General features: G+C 54.5%; 1 protein-coding gene across 1 annotated transcript in view; it reads right to left on the bottom strand.

Moving 5' to 3' along the window:
- The window catches only part of LOC108447511 (dynein heavy chain 9, axonemal-like), a 16,230-nt gene that overhangs the window by 2,818 nt on the left and 450 nt on the right, over positions 1-12,962 (bottom strand). Inside the window, exons 2-14 of the mRNA XM_017737701.1 lie at positions 11,768-11,964; positions 10,879-11,037; positions 10,106-10,236; positions 9,008-9,219; positions 8,593-8,826; positions 7,380-7,547; positions 6,499-6,615; positions 5,357-5,507; positions 4,361-4,475; positions 3,248-3,316; positions 1,993-2,119; positions 875-1,130; positions 220-461 (exon numbers count right to left, since the gene is read on the bottom strand). Of these exons, the coding sequence (XP_017593190.1) occupies positions 220-461; positions 875-1,130; positions 1,993-2,119; positions 3,248-3,316; positions 4,361-4,475; positions 5,357-5,507; positions 6,499-6,615; positions 7,380-7,547; positions 8,593-8,826; positions 9,008-9,219; positions 10,106-10,181 (1,767 nt within the window). The 5' untranslated portion in view covers positions 10,182-10,236; positions 10,879-11,037; positions 11,768-11,964. The remainder of the gene's footprint in view (positions 1-219; positions 462-874; positions 1,131-1,992; positions 2,120-3,247; positions 3,317-4,360; positions 4,476-5,356; positions 5,508-6,498; positions 6,616-7,379; positions 7,548-8,592; positions 8,827-9,007; positions 9,220-10,105; positions 10,237-10,878; positions 11,038-11,767; positions 11,965-12,962) is intronic.

Below are 12,962 nucleotides of genomic sequence, written 5' to 3'. Positions count from 1 at the left end.
CCCCCCCTGCCGGTCCTGCCCCGGGCTGGGAGCCCAGCGGTGCCAGCCCCACAGCCCCAGTCCAGCTCACCCCTCAGAGCCAACATCGATCAACACCGGGGCAGGTTTCCAAATGGGACCAGGGAGTTGCTTTAAGGCGAAGCAGCTCTGGACATTTTCAGTGCTGCAGGGACACACGGAGCCTCTGAGGAGCTGCCCACCCCCAAGGTGCCCCCTCACCTTCACCAGCGAGTGGATCCTCTGCCCGGACTCCCTGACGAGGCTGCAGCGCCGTTCCAGGCGCTCCTGGCACTCCTCCAGGCTCAGCACTGACTCCCTTTTGGATTCCCTCCTCTCGAATACGGGCGACCCCCACGAGTGCACGATGCTCTGGATCTCCTCAACATTGTCCTTGGCTCTCTGCACCCTCTGCTCCAGATCACAGATATCCCCCATCACCCCGGAGATGTGATCCCAGACACCTGGGGAAGATGAGATGATTCATTACCTGTTTTCAGAGCTGCTGGGCCCAGCTCCAGTACTCCCCCCTTCACATTTTTTCCTCGTGGTCTCATGTATTTCTCACTCAAGGTGAGAGATTCACCACCTCGAGCAGCAGAGCCACCTCAATCTCCCCCCTATCCCAACAAGCCACACCAGGGACCACCAGAGCCTCTTCTCCCCAGAGCCTGGGCTAAACCTGAGGGGAGCAGGATCCTGCCCAGCGGATCAAGGGAATGTGGAAAGGAGCTGGAACGCTGGGGGCTGCTCCTCATCTCCCCAACGCTGGCTCTGACAGAGGGTGCCCTGTCCTACTGGGAACTGCCACTGGGAACCAGGGAACAGAGACCAGGGGGAATGTGAGGAGACACAGCATCACCCACAGCCAGCTCACCCTCCATCTTCCAGGTCAGTGTTTCTTCTGCCTCTTTCAGCTTCAAGTCGATGTCCCGCAGCTGCCCCTGCACCAGAGGATATTCCACCTCCAGCACCGTCCTCAGGACCTTGTTGTAGCTGTTCCCCATCAGCTCCAGGCTGGCCACCAGCTGCCGGAAGGATTCCTTGCAGGAATAGACCTCAGCTGCTGCCGGGGGGATGGCTCCTGCCCCGCTGCCCCACAGGTAGCTCACCTCCCTCAGCACCGACACCAGCTGGGGAAGCAAGGCACAGAGTTGAGCACAGCCCCGTCCTCCCAGCTCCCAGCATTTCCTCCAGTCCATTCTGAGCATCACAGGGCTTTCCTGCTGGTTTATTCCCGAAGCAGCACGCTGGAAAGGGTGTGGGCAGCTCCTGCTCGGTACCACCTGTTTCCCATTGATCTCTGACTCTGGGTTTCTTCTCAACTCTGTTAAATACCAACCAGCAAACCCTAAGCAGCATCTAAAAGCCACCATCACCTCCAGTCCCCTCAGCCATCCCCTCTCAGATGAAGGCTGACCCACAACACAAGTCTCAGCAATGCTGTGCCTGCAAGCAGAGCTCGGCCATTATCAGAGTGAAAGATAAGATGGCTCCAGTTCTCTTGGTTTGCTGGGCTGGTTGACTTAAAAAATAATAATAAAAAAATAGTACTGTGGCCCCAAAGCCAGTGACTCAGCTCCTTCTGGTGCCACCTTCCATCAAATCTCTGGAGTCACAAAATAAACCTTCCCTGGGTTTTTCACGCCCTTTCAGAAGCTCAGGTTTCAGGCACACACAACATGAATGTGCATCTGTAGATGATGTCCCACCACTCCCCACACCAGTATCAACCCTGGTCTGGACATGCTGACACCAGTTACACCTCTGGTTCCTGAGGCACTTCCTGCCACTGGCTTCAACCAGAATGTGCTCTGCTCCAACTGTAATCCTGGTACTCAGGCAGAGCAGATCTATGCCAGATCCTTGTCACCCACCATGGGAGGGGCTCCACAGACCACAGAGAACAGACCCAGTGCCAACCCCACCAGATGTCCCTCACAGCCTAGGGACATGCCCTGGGAGGCAGGAGAGCTGAAGGGCAGCGGGTCTTACCTGGGGATCAAAATTGACCTTGATCAGTTTGGTTTGTGGGTCCCGCCGGATGAGTGGCTGAGTGAGGTTGTACTGGGATTTTTCTGAGACTGTCTGGGACCAGTCTAAATACAGCTTTTCCTGATAGCTGCCAGAAAAGAGAAACATCCACCATGTAGTTACCAGGCCAGCAGAGTGCAGGTGTAACTGGATAGAAGCCAAGCCCACTCTGAGGACTGAAGAACGTGAAGGAACCCTCAAAACCCATCCACGCCATCTCCACAACCAACAGGGCTTCTGACACTGACACCCAAAAAACAGTGGCAGCATCAAGGCAGGAGGGCAAAGCCCTCTCAAGCACCAGTTTTAGCAGAGGGTTCAGATTTGGAGAGAGACTTTCCAAAGCATTTAGGCTAACGTGATATATCAGCAACTGGGGGTTTCCAAAGGCTAAAGCAGGACAGATGCCTAAAGCCACAGGGATGCTGGGGGTGGCTGCAGCTGACCTTGCTTGTCTGAGTGAGACCATGACAGCCCTGGGATGGGAGCACAGAGGGCAGAAGAGGGATCCTGGCATCTCACATGTCATGGACAGTCCCAGCCTCCCAAGTGACAAAGTCACTTCTGAACCACGCTGTCACCTGAGAAATGTCACCCAGGAGACAGCACCCCAAGGTGGCCACCCCAGACCAACTGTGGGGCTGCTCCTCTCTGAAAGGCTATGCTGAATTACCCAGCCTTGTTCTGGTAATGGGAACAGGGTTCCCTCCATCCACTCTGCAGGATCCAGCAGCTCGGGCTCTCGGCTCCTTTCACTGGAGATGGGGAGCAGGGCCCTGCAGGGATCTCCTCCCTGGGGAAGAGGCTCCTCTCGGGACAGCCCAGGTTTAACACTAAACATCGAGATGCCAAGTCCTGGGCAGTGACTCCCAGCCCAGACTGTGGAACATACACATTACAGCCACTGCAAACACAGCCAGAGCATGGGCACCAGAGGACAGAGACTTCTCCCAGCCCAGGTTTTCCACCACAGCAGCTCCTCCACCCCGCAGCAGCTCGTTCTGGGCTGCAGAGCCCCCGTTCTTCCCCTGCAGGATTCTCATTTGAAGCCATCCCAGCAAACCTGTGGTACCTGCTGACAGGATCCCTCCTCCTCTCCCAGCAGGAAATTCCCTTGGGCTTAGAAAGGGACATTCCCAGGCCCTGGGCTGCCAAGAGCTGGAAGGTGGCTTAGGGAAGGGGAGCCTTTCCTCAGCCCTGCCTGAGCCCCCCGTACCTGTCGAGCAGCCGGATCATTTCTTCATATTTCTGCACCACCCTTCTTCCACGGGCAGAGTCCAGGCTCCTGGCAGCACAACAGACAGGGGTCACCTTTAGTCCTGGGGGCTGAGGTCTGCATTTACCCCTTCCCAAGGCCCCCCACAGCCTGCAAGCACAGTCTGCTTGGATTTCACCCCGCCACATCACCCCAAATCCTCTCCCTGCACACAGGCTGCCCAGCCCCCTGTGCTCTCTCTCAGGTGTTCCCACATTGACCTGAAAAATGGGGACCTAGGAGGGGAGAAGGGCCCAGGGCTGCTGGAAAAATCAGCTACCAAACGTCACTTTTCAACATTTTACCCTTGGCAGTTTTCTGCCACAGTTGTGTTCCACTAGATGCAGGTCACAGCTGTGTGAATGACTGTTCACATCATGAATAGGAAAAAACATACATAAAATATATGCAATAACATATAATACATAGATTATATGTATCATACATAATACATATCCCTGTATACACATATCTTCGTTTTCCCTTTTCAATCCTTTCTCCCTCTCGAGTTGCACATGAGAAAGAGCCTCACACCACCCTGCTGAAGGACCTGTCATTAACTGCTCTAAGCAGAGGGCTAAAATCAATGCTAAACACATCTCCAAGACAGTAACAAGGATTTTGGTGACGAGAACTCCAGCCCTGGTTTGTTTTCTTGATCTTGGGAGATTGTTCCTTTGTTTCATGCCGAGAAAGTTGTCTTCTGCCAATAGCCAAGAGCTGGGCTGCTCCCAGGGACTTGCTGGAGACTGTGCTGAGAGGAATCACAGTGAGAAAGGCTCCAATACCTATTTTAATCGAAACCTCGGGCTGTGTTAAAAGCTGAAGAACCCATCTACTATCCCAGTGTGCCTCTCAGCCACTTCAAAACCAATCCAATTAATGAGCTTCTTTAAAAAACAAAGACGGCAGGGAAGTGAACGGCTCCAGAGCACCCACTTGTCACCTCTTCACTAAGGATGGTTTCAGCTACAGCCATTGGATAGCATTCAACACAGAAAGAACATCTAAAGATCGACTAGGGATGAAATTTCCAGACATTCACACAGCAGCTGATGTGCAGCAGACACTCACAGCCGTGGGATGTGCCTCAAGCGCTCCAAGGGCCCCCGGATCCGCGCCCGCAGCTCCCGCGCCCAGCCCAGCGCTCCAGCCACGGGAGGGACGTTCTTGTGCAGGGGGGGGAACCCTGGCAGGGCACAGGGAAACAGCATTTCATGAGCACTGCCAGCCCAGAGACACCCACAGCAACTCAGCCCCACAAAACCGCCCTGGCTTCCAGGCTGCTCTCCCGAAATCCAACCTCTGTCACACGATCTAGGTCTGGGAACTACAAGCGGCCCTGTGCCTCTGGATTTGGAACAGGGGATCAGAGGAGGAGCCTGGCATGTCCTGGAAGCAGAGCTGATGAATTTTGAGATCGGGGTGGATTCCCTGCTTCCCACAAGTGCTGAGGAAGGGATTTCTGGTTGGGACCATCCCGTGTAAGAGCCACAGAACAACACTCCCCAAAGTCACAGCAAACGCTGGACTTGCCCTCCACGAATCTCCCCATTCCCTCTGTTAACCTGCACTGGTCCCAGCACTGCTGCCCCTCCTGGGCTTGCTTGGCTCCAGAACAGTCTTCCTGAGGCAAGGCAATGGGCTGCTGTCCAGGAAGACAACCTAACCCTAACCCTAATCCTCCTAATCTGACAGGAGTCTTCCTATTCGCTTCTGTGCCAGCATTCCCAGGAAGTAACAAACCTGGAAAAGGCTGACCAAACCCTTAATTGCCACCTCCCCCTCGCATGCTCTGCATTCACAGCGTTGCAAACAAGCTCAGCACGTGCCTTCAATCCCAGCCACACCTCACACACAAACGTTTAAAACAAGGATCTTGGCACTGCTTTAATGCCAAGAACAGAGCATTCCCAGGCATTTCCCTTCCCACTAGGAACTACAGAAGCTGAAAACCTTTGCAGTTTGGGAAGTTCTGGTTTCCTTAGCAGAACCAAATTCTTTCCCCCCTTCAATTAATCTCAATCCAATTTCCTGTAAAATCCGTTTTCCTCCGCACAGGGCACCCACCGAGCTGCAGCCCCGCCTGGGTGTGCCCGGCGTAGATGAGCCTGGCCTGGTCCAGGGCAGAGCTGAACATGCTGAGGAGGACGGGGACCTTGTCAGCAGCAGCTGCAGCGATCACAGGGCGCTCCAGAAGGTTCCGGAACATGGCCAGCAGCTGTGCAGGGGGAGAATTGGGAAAAAGTTCACACCCCTGCACAAAGTCCCACTGGGATTTTCCCCACGGATGCAGGTGCTTTGTCTTCCTCCACAGCTCAAAGACCTGCACTGCTGGGCACGTTGGCAAAGGGAAGGTTTTCCCCCTGCTTTGCCAAGCAGTTCCTGCCTTTCATGGAATCATTAAGGTTGGAAAAGACTTCCAAGATCACCGAGCCCAACCTTTGACCGGATCCCACCACCAAACCGTATCACAAAGCATGTCTTTGTTACAGAGATGCTCAGACTGTGGGGGAACCATATTCCAGCTGGCATTCTTCAAGTGCTTCAAAATTTGCTATTTAAAAAAAAAAACCCACAACAACTCAGAAGGATAAATCCTATCACTTATCATTTTCTACATTTTTTTTTACAATTATACTGAATATTTTCAGAAAATACCATTTACTTTCTCTGGAGGATAGATTCACTGGTAAACAAAACCACCTCATTTTGAGCAAACCTCAGTTTCCCAAGTTGAAATGCATCCATGTGTTAACAAATTGATATTAACAACGATCACCTGCTTTTAACAGCAGTTTTCACCAGGAAATCCAAGAATCACAGAATGGTTTGGGGTGGAAGGGACACCTTCCACTACACCAGGGTGCTCCAAGCCCCATCCAACCTGGCCTTGAAAACCCTACACAGAGCATTTCCTCCCAGCTCCCAGAGAGATCAGTGAAACTCCTGCCATCCAAAAGCCTGATTTGAGTCATTTCTTTGACTGCTCTTCCCCAAACTGAGCACAGGCCTGTCCTGTTTGTGTCACGAGGTGAAGAGCAGGGACACCCCCAGCCATCCCCAGCTCCGGGGCCACACTGCTCATGAGGGACCCACGGGTCTGAGCATCACTAACCAAGTCCATCCCATGGGCAAACCCCAGCCCCACGTGCCTGCAGCTCCAGCACTGTCTGGGACTCACCGAGAGAGAAAGGAGGGGACAGACAAACCTTGAAGATGTGCTCCAGGTCCGCAGCGTCGCTGAAGGCCTGGGTGAACACAGTGCCCAGCCGACGGTCAATGTCCTCTACCTTACGCTGGAAAGCCAAGGCATCCTGCTCAAACTCCTGTGGGAAGGGGACAGCAAGTCCTGAGCTTGAGAAAGCACCGGGGAGGTGCCTGCCACCTCCCAGTCCAGAGATATTTCCTCTTCTTATTCACCAGGAATTAAGCCACTCCTCTGGCCACCCTCCAGGCAAGCCCCACGGAGCTGAGGACACTTCTGTGCTGTCCCATGGCTGAGCTCACGGCCCTCCAGGATGGACCCACAGTCCAAAAAGCACTGCCTTTGCCTGGAGGCAAGTTGGGCTATTTCTGCACTCTCTGACCCTGAGCATGGCCTGAACACCACACCAGCACCCCAAACACCCACAGATGCACTCGCTGAACCAGCAAGGTAGGCTAGCCTTAAGCTGCTCCAGGGGGAGTTTGGGTTGGACATCAGGAAAAAATTCTTCACTGAAAGAGGGACTGAGCACTGGAATAGGCTGCCCAGGGAGGGGGTGGAGTCCCTGTCCCTGGATGTGTTTAAAAAAAGCCTGGATGTGGCACTCAGTGCCATGGTTTGGTTGATGAGGAGGTGTGGGGTCACAGGTTGGACTCGATGATCTCAGGTCTTTTCCAACCTGGCTCATTCTGTGATTCTGAGATATGGAACTCCCAAGTGCCTGCAGGAAAGGCCAGCAGCTCCCTGTTCCCAACAGAGACAGATCAAACCATAACAAAAGGAGGAAGGAGCTGGGAAAGAGGGAGCAGGGCTCTGTTGCAGAGGGAGCTGCTCTCTGGAAGCGAGGCTGTGCTGCTGCCATTCCCAGGGGCTGGTCCCACCTACCACATTGGCCAGGTCCAGGCAGTCGTAGGTTCGCTCTGAGAACACCTGGTACCCCTCCTGGAACTCCTCGTACACGTCCAGCACCTGCTGGCCCAGGGCCTTCCCTTTCATCCCACCAAACTCCATCTTCTCCAGCTGTGTCAGGTCCAGAGCTGTGGTCAGGAGGCCCTGCAGAGCCAGAGCAGGCACACACAGGCTCAGACACAGGCAGATGACAACAGCTGTGACACCACAGAGTCGTGCCTGCTGCCAGGCCGAGGGAGCTCATGGGCACAGTGAGGCTGCTCGGGCTGAGTGAGTTGGATTGAGATGATCTTTAAGGGCCCTTCCAACCCAAACCACTCAGTGATTCTACGACTGTGAGTAGTTTAAAAATAGCTGTCAGCCACTGTGGTTTTCAACACAGCTCATCAAAGAACGAGTGAGTTACACAGCGTGGGCAAACCAGTAAAACCTTCTATTGCAGTGCAGAGGATGAGAGGAGAAAAGCAACCCGGACCTGGCTTTGAATAGGCAAATGCAGCCTGTGCAGTGCCCATCTGACCCCACTGCTGGGAACGGGCCATCCATAAACAGATTCACTTCAGAAAGAGGTGAACAGCAGACTCAGTGAGCTGTAAACTGCAGGAGAGCTCACAGGTGTGCACAGTGTGTGTAGAACAGGTACTCACAGAGCCTCAGCCGCGCTGGAGGCTGAGGGGTGATGGCACTCAGGACACTCCCTGCCCCAGCTGACCATCTCACAGCAAACAGGGGCACCCCACAGCCCCCCAGCTGGACAGAGCACTGGGATGTGAAGGGGTGACCTGGTGAGGAATTGGAACGTGTCCCTGCTCCTCCCCAGCCCCCCTGCCCAAGTCAGGAGATGCCCAGCTCTAGGGTCTCCAAGGGCCATAGGAGGCCTAGGAGCTTGTCCTGGTTTATTCACAGCCCCATAACCCCCATCCTGACAAGAGCACAAGTCCCAGAGGACTCTTTGGAGCACTGAAACACCCACCAGCCTGAGCAGAAGGACACAGCAGCAAATCTGACAGGTGCACTGAGCAGGATCTGGTCAAACAAGGTCCTGGCCTCAGTGTCAGGGGGGCCCACACAGCACAGAGAGTGGCCCCATCCCCTGGCATCAGGGGAAGCCAGGGGGAGGGAAGATGCCAGCAAGGGAGTTCATGGCTACAGAGCTCTCCTGATGGCTGCAATACCTCCAGAGTCTCACCTTCACCATCTCCAGCCTCTTCAGGAAGCTGTCCAGCCTTGCAAACACCAGCCTGGTGTGGAAGTCCCACTTCCTCACTTCCTGGCCTGGCTCATAATACACGTGCAGGTTTTCCCGTCTCTCCTCGACCGCCCCTTTGAAGGCATTCAGGATGTCAAACACTGTTTGCACCTTGCCCAGGCTCTCTTCCATCTCTCCTTTCAGAAGGTCTTCTGGAGACAGGTACACCACGGCCTGGAAGAGCCACATCACACCGGAGATGTCACTTCTGCTGCCACAGCAAACGGTGACTTCTCGTCTGACCCTTCCTCTTGGGTTCAGAATCCCTTTGCCAAGGAAGGGCAGAGGGAAGCAGGAGAGAGGAGACTTCCATAAAACCCTTCCTGTGGCAAACACAGGTGCCACAGCCACGCACCTGCTGGATGAGAAGGTTGCAGATTTCCTGGAGCAGCACCACCATGCGCAAGGGCACGCTGTAGTGCTTGGAGGTGACCCAGATCCAGCACACCACGTGCAGCAGAGGGACCAGGAGAGGCTTCACCTTGCTGAACTCAGCAGCCTCTATGTCCTCCAGGGGCTGCTGGAGGGGTGTCAGGTGCAGGTCGATGTCCTGAGCCTCGCTCAGAGCTGTGGGAAGAGAGGGGAGAAGGGCTGAGATCCATCGAGCGGGGGTGGGGGGGGGGTCACGGGCTGGGTGCTGGCACAAAGGGGAACAGACAGTTTTTTTTACCCACCCATCGCTGCTGAACAGCCATCACCTTGTGCCCTGCTCACCCACAGCACAACCAGCACAGCCAACAGACTGACTCCATGGCCAGGGACAGGGAGCAGGGACAGGGCTCTGGGCACAGGCTGAGGCTACAACGTGCCTGGCAGCTCCAAAAATGCAGCTCTGCATGGGCTGCAGGATCACCAAGCTGGGCCTGAGCTCAGCTGAGCCTGGCTTTGGCTCTGGCAGCCACAGTCCCACCTGTCCTGACTGTACCAGCATGGAAACGAGTGCCTGACTGGGTGAAACCTTCAGCTTAGCTTTGAACAGCTGTGTGGTTGGACCCTGAAGAATTACACCAGAGTTAACAAATTAATTAAATTTAACTAATAAAACCAGGACATCATTGTGGAACTAAACCTGTGGACCAACAAGAAGAGAATCATCATTGTCATCATCTAATCACAGAACCATGGGATGGTTTGGGTTGGAAGGGACCTTAAACCTCATCTTGCTACACCTCCACTAGCCCAGGCTGCTCCAAGCCCCAATGTCCAAGCCTTTTCTTCTCTGGACTAAACAATCCCAATTGTCTCAGCTTTTTCAGAAGTGCCAGAAGTGCAAGTGCAAGTAACCCCAAATCCTGAGACCAAGGAAGAAGAAATGCTCACTATCCGCACCTCCCTCCCACAGGGCCAACAGCCACCCTGTCACCCCAGCAGGGAGGGCACAGGACACTGGGACCCCAGGCTGTGAACAAAGGCCAAAAGTCAGCACCACAGTGAAGCTGTCCCAGTTTCTCACCTGCCTCAACATCCATGAGCATGTTTTGGAAGGCTGGCACGTAGATGCTCTGCACTCTCTCCAGCACCTCCAGCATGTTCCTGACCTTCCTCGATGTCAGCTGACTGTAAATGCCCTCCAGGTCATCACACCTGCAGCAGCCAGGACACGTTACCAGCCCAGCTGGGGCAGCACCAGCTGTGCCCCAAACCCCTGCTTGCCCTGGGCCTGATTCAGGATTTTCTGCAGTTACACAAGGACTGAGTCCCAGTGGTGGCAGGAAATGGGACCAGCCCCACAGGACACACAGCTGGTGCCAGGTTCAGATGAGAGCAGCTCTGCTGCGAGCAGGGCACTGCCACAAGGAGCCAGGTGGAGTTCCTGCAGGCACTGGGGACAGCTCTGCAGAGGGCAGGGCTCTGTCTCGAGTCAGCCTGAGCCAATACAGCACAAAGGGCAGGTGAAATTCCACTCCCTGGCTCATCTAACCCTGCTCTTGCACCACCAGCAGCCAGCTGCTGGCATGGAGAGAGCCCATCAGCTCTGGGGCTGGTCCTAGTGATGGAAGCAGCACTTCCAACAAAATCCCCTCACGGTGTAGCCCTGAACTGTGGTGGGGCCAGGTTAAACCCAGCCAACTGCCCAGCCACCTCCAGGCACTCCAACATCATTATTTTATATGTGGGAGCAATTTTGGGGGTTCAGGTCTCTGCATGACCCCGAGCAGCTGCTCTTGGCTCACAGCAGCAGCACCCCCTCCACCCAAACCAGCACCACCAGCCCCTCACCATCACCTGTTCTTCCAGAACTCCAGTTCCACCCTCGGGTTTGGGTTGCTGCCTTGCAGGAGAGGCTCTGAGGACTCCTTCTTCAGCACTCTCTGGATCTGGTGGCTCCAGTCAATGATGGCTGACTCGGTGGCATGTACAAGGGATTTGTTGATCAGCTCCAGGCTGCAGAACACAGAAGGTCGCTTTGCTTTCTGCTTGTCCACGTGCATTGCCCAGTTGGATCTACCTCAATGGGCAGATTTGTTGATCAGCTCCAGGCTGCAGAACACAGAGCACGAGGGTCGCTTTGCTTTCTGCTTGTCCACATGCATTGCCCAGTTGGATCTACCTCAATGGGCAACTGGATTTTACAGTTACAGCCCACATTCATGTTTCAAAACCACAAAACAATCAAACCCATGAGAGAGACTATTTACAAGGGCAGTGAGTGACAAGATAAGGAGGAATGGTTTTAAACTGAAAGAGAGTAGGTTTAAACTAGATATTAGGAAGAAACTCTTCCCTGTGAGGGTGGGGAGGCCCTGGCACAGGTTGCCCAGAGAAGCTGTGGCTGCCTCATCCCTGGAAGTGTCCAAAGCCAGGCTGGACAGGGTTTGGAGCAACGTGACTGCAGAGTTTGGAGTTTTCCCTCAGTGATCCAAGCAGCTCATTGCTCCTCTGTGTGTCCACATCCCCTTCCACTTCCGAGCTTTTCCTGCTTGTATCGTTGCACAGTCCCCAAAGACAGAGCCCATGAACCAGAGAGAGCAAAATACCCCTCCCTGGCAGTCTGATGAGCTGCAGAGGACAGGGAGTGAGAAGAGTCCCCATGTCTGGCAGGGAGGATCCCCAAAGGAAGCAGCACATGCATCAGCAGAAGAAAATCCAGTGGAGAGCAAGGGCTGGTACTCACAATTTCTCATTTTTAGGATCAATGTCCTCGATTCCCTCCGAGCCAGGTGGAAGAGGCAGCAAAGTCTTGCCCTTCACTTGGCCAACAACCTTGAAGACAGTACTCTTCAGGCTGTGGACATGACGGATGATGTCTTGTGACACCACTCGTGGCCAGCCCTGATGGTTCTTCCGGTTGGTCAGGATGGGCACAATCACCTACAGCAGGAGTCATGGAAGAACGATGGAGAAGAGCTGAAGGAGGGTAGATTTAGACTTGATTTAGGAAGAAATTGTTCCCTGGGAGGGTGGGAAGGCCCTGGCACAGGGTGCCCAGAGAAGCTGGGGCTGCCCCTGGATCCCTGGCAGGGCCCAAGGTCAGGTTGGACGGGGCTTGGAGCAGCCTGGGACAGTGGAAGGCGTCCCTGCCTGTGGCAGGGGGTGGGACAGGATAAGTTTTAAATCCTTTCCAACCCAAACCATGATGTGATTTGATGATTCTATGACAAAACGTGCTGCAGGAGATGGACTGGCCACCAGGCTCTGAGGTCCTGGCTTGGCCAAGCCTGGAGACCCACATTCAGCACCGTCCCAGGCAGTTCCCTGCAGGTGACGATGAACAGGCCAGCAGGGCTGGGCTGAGCCCAGGGGCTGTCCCTGCACAGCCACCCGCCACGTGCAGAGGGAAGATCCTGTGGCATGTACAGCACAGCCACGTTTTAGGTTATTTCCCAAAGCTGCAGCCCACTAAATACAGTTCCTGTCTTTATCAGTGGAAGTTCCAGGATCTGCACTGACCCTGCAGCTGGGAACTCTGGGCTGGGCTTGTCTGGACATGAGCTGCTTCTGGCTCTTCTGCACTGGGACAGCAACAATGTCTGTCACCTTGCTCTGGGATCGGAGCCAGGTTGCCCCTGGTGATGAGCAGCCTTTACGTGGCCAGACTTGGGGGAGGATAAAGGTACAAAACCAGCTACACGCAGATACAGAATTGAAAAGGAACAAAGCAGTCCAGCACCAGGGGTGCCACTCCAGGGTGCTGAAGATTCTTTGCACCATGACCAAAGAGGACCAGCAGCAGCAACCACCATGTCCAGGGAGCCATGGGAAGAGGGCACAACCCCAGGGCAAACAGAGTTCACCTTCAACAGCTTCAACTGCAATAGTAGCAGGCTTGGTCTCCATTACTCAGATCACATGGGCTGCTAATGAGTCAT

Source organism: Corvus brachyrhynchos, unplaced genomic scaffold, assembly GCF_000691975.1.
Source record: "Corvus brachyrhynchos isolate BGI_N302 unplaced genomic scaffold, ASM69197v1 scaffold236, whole genome shotgun sequence".
Taxonomy (NCBI): Eukaryota; Metazoa; Chordata; class Aves; order Passeriformes; family Corvidae; genus Corvus; species Corvus brachyrhynchos.
Note: the sequence above shows the minus strand (reverse complement) of the source record. Positions and strands in the feature narration are given on the sequence as shown.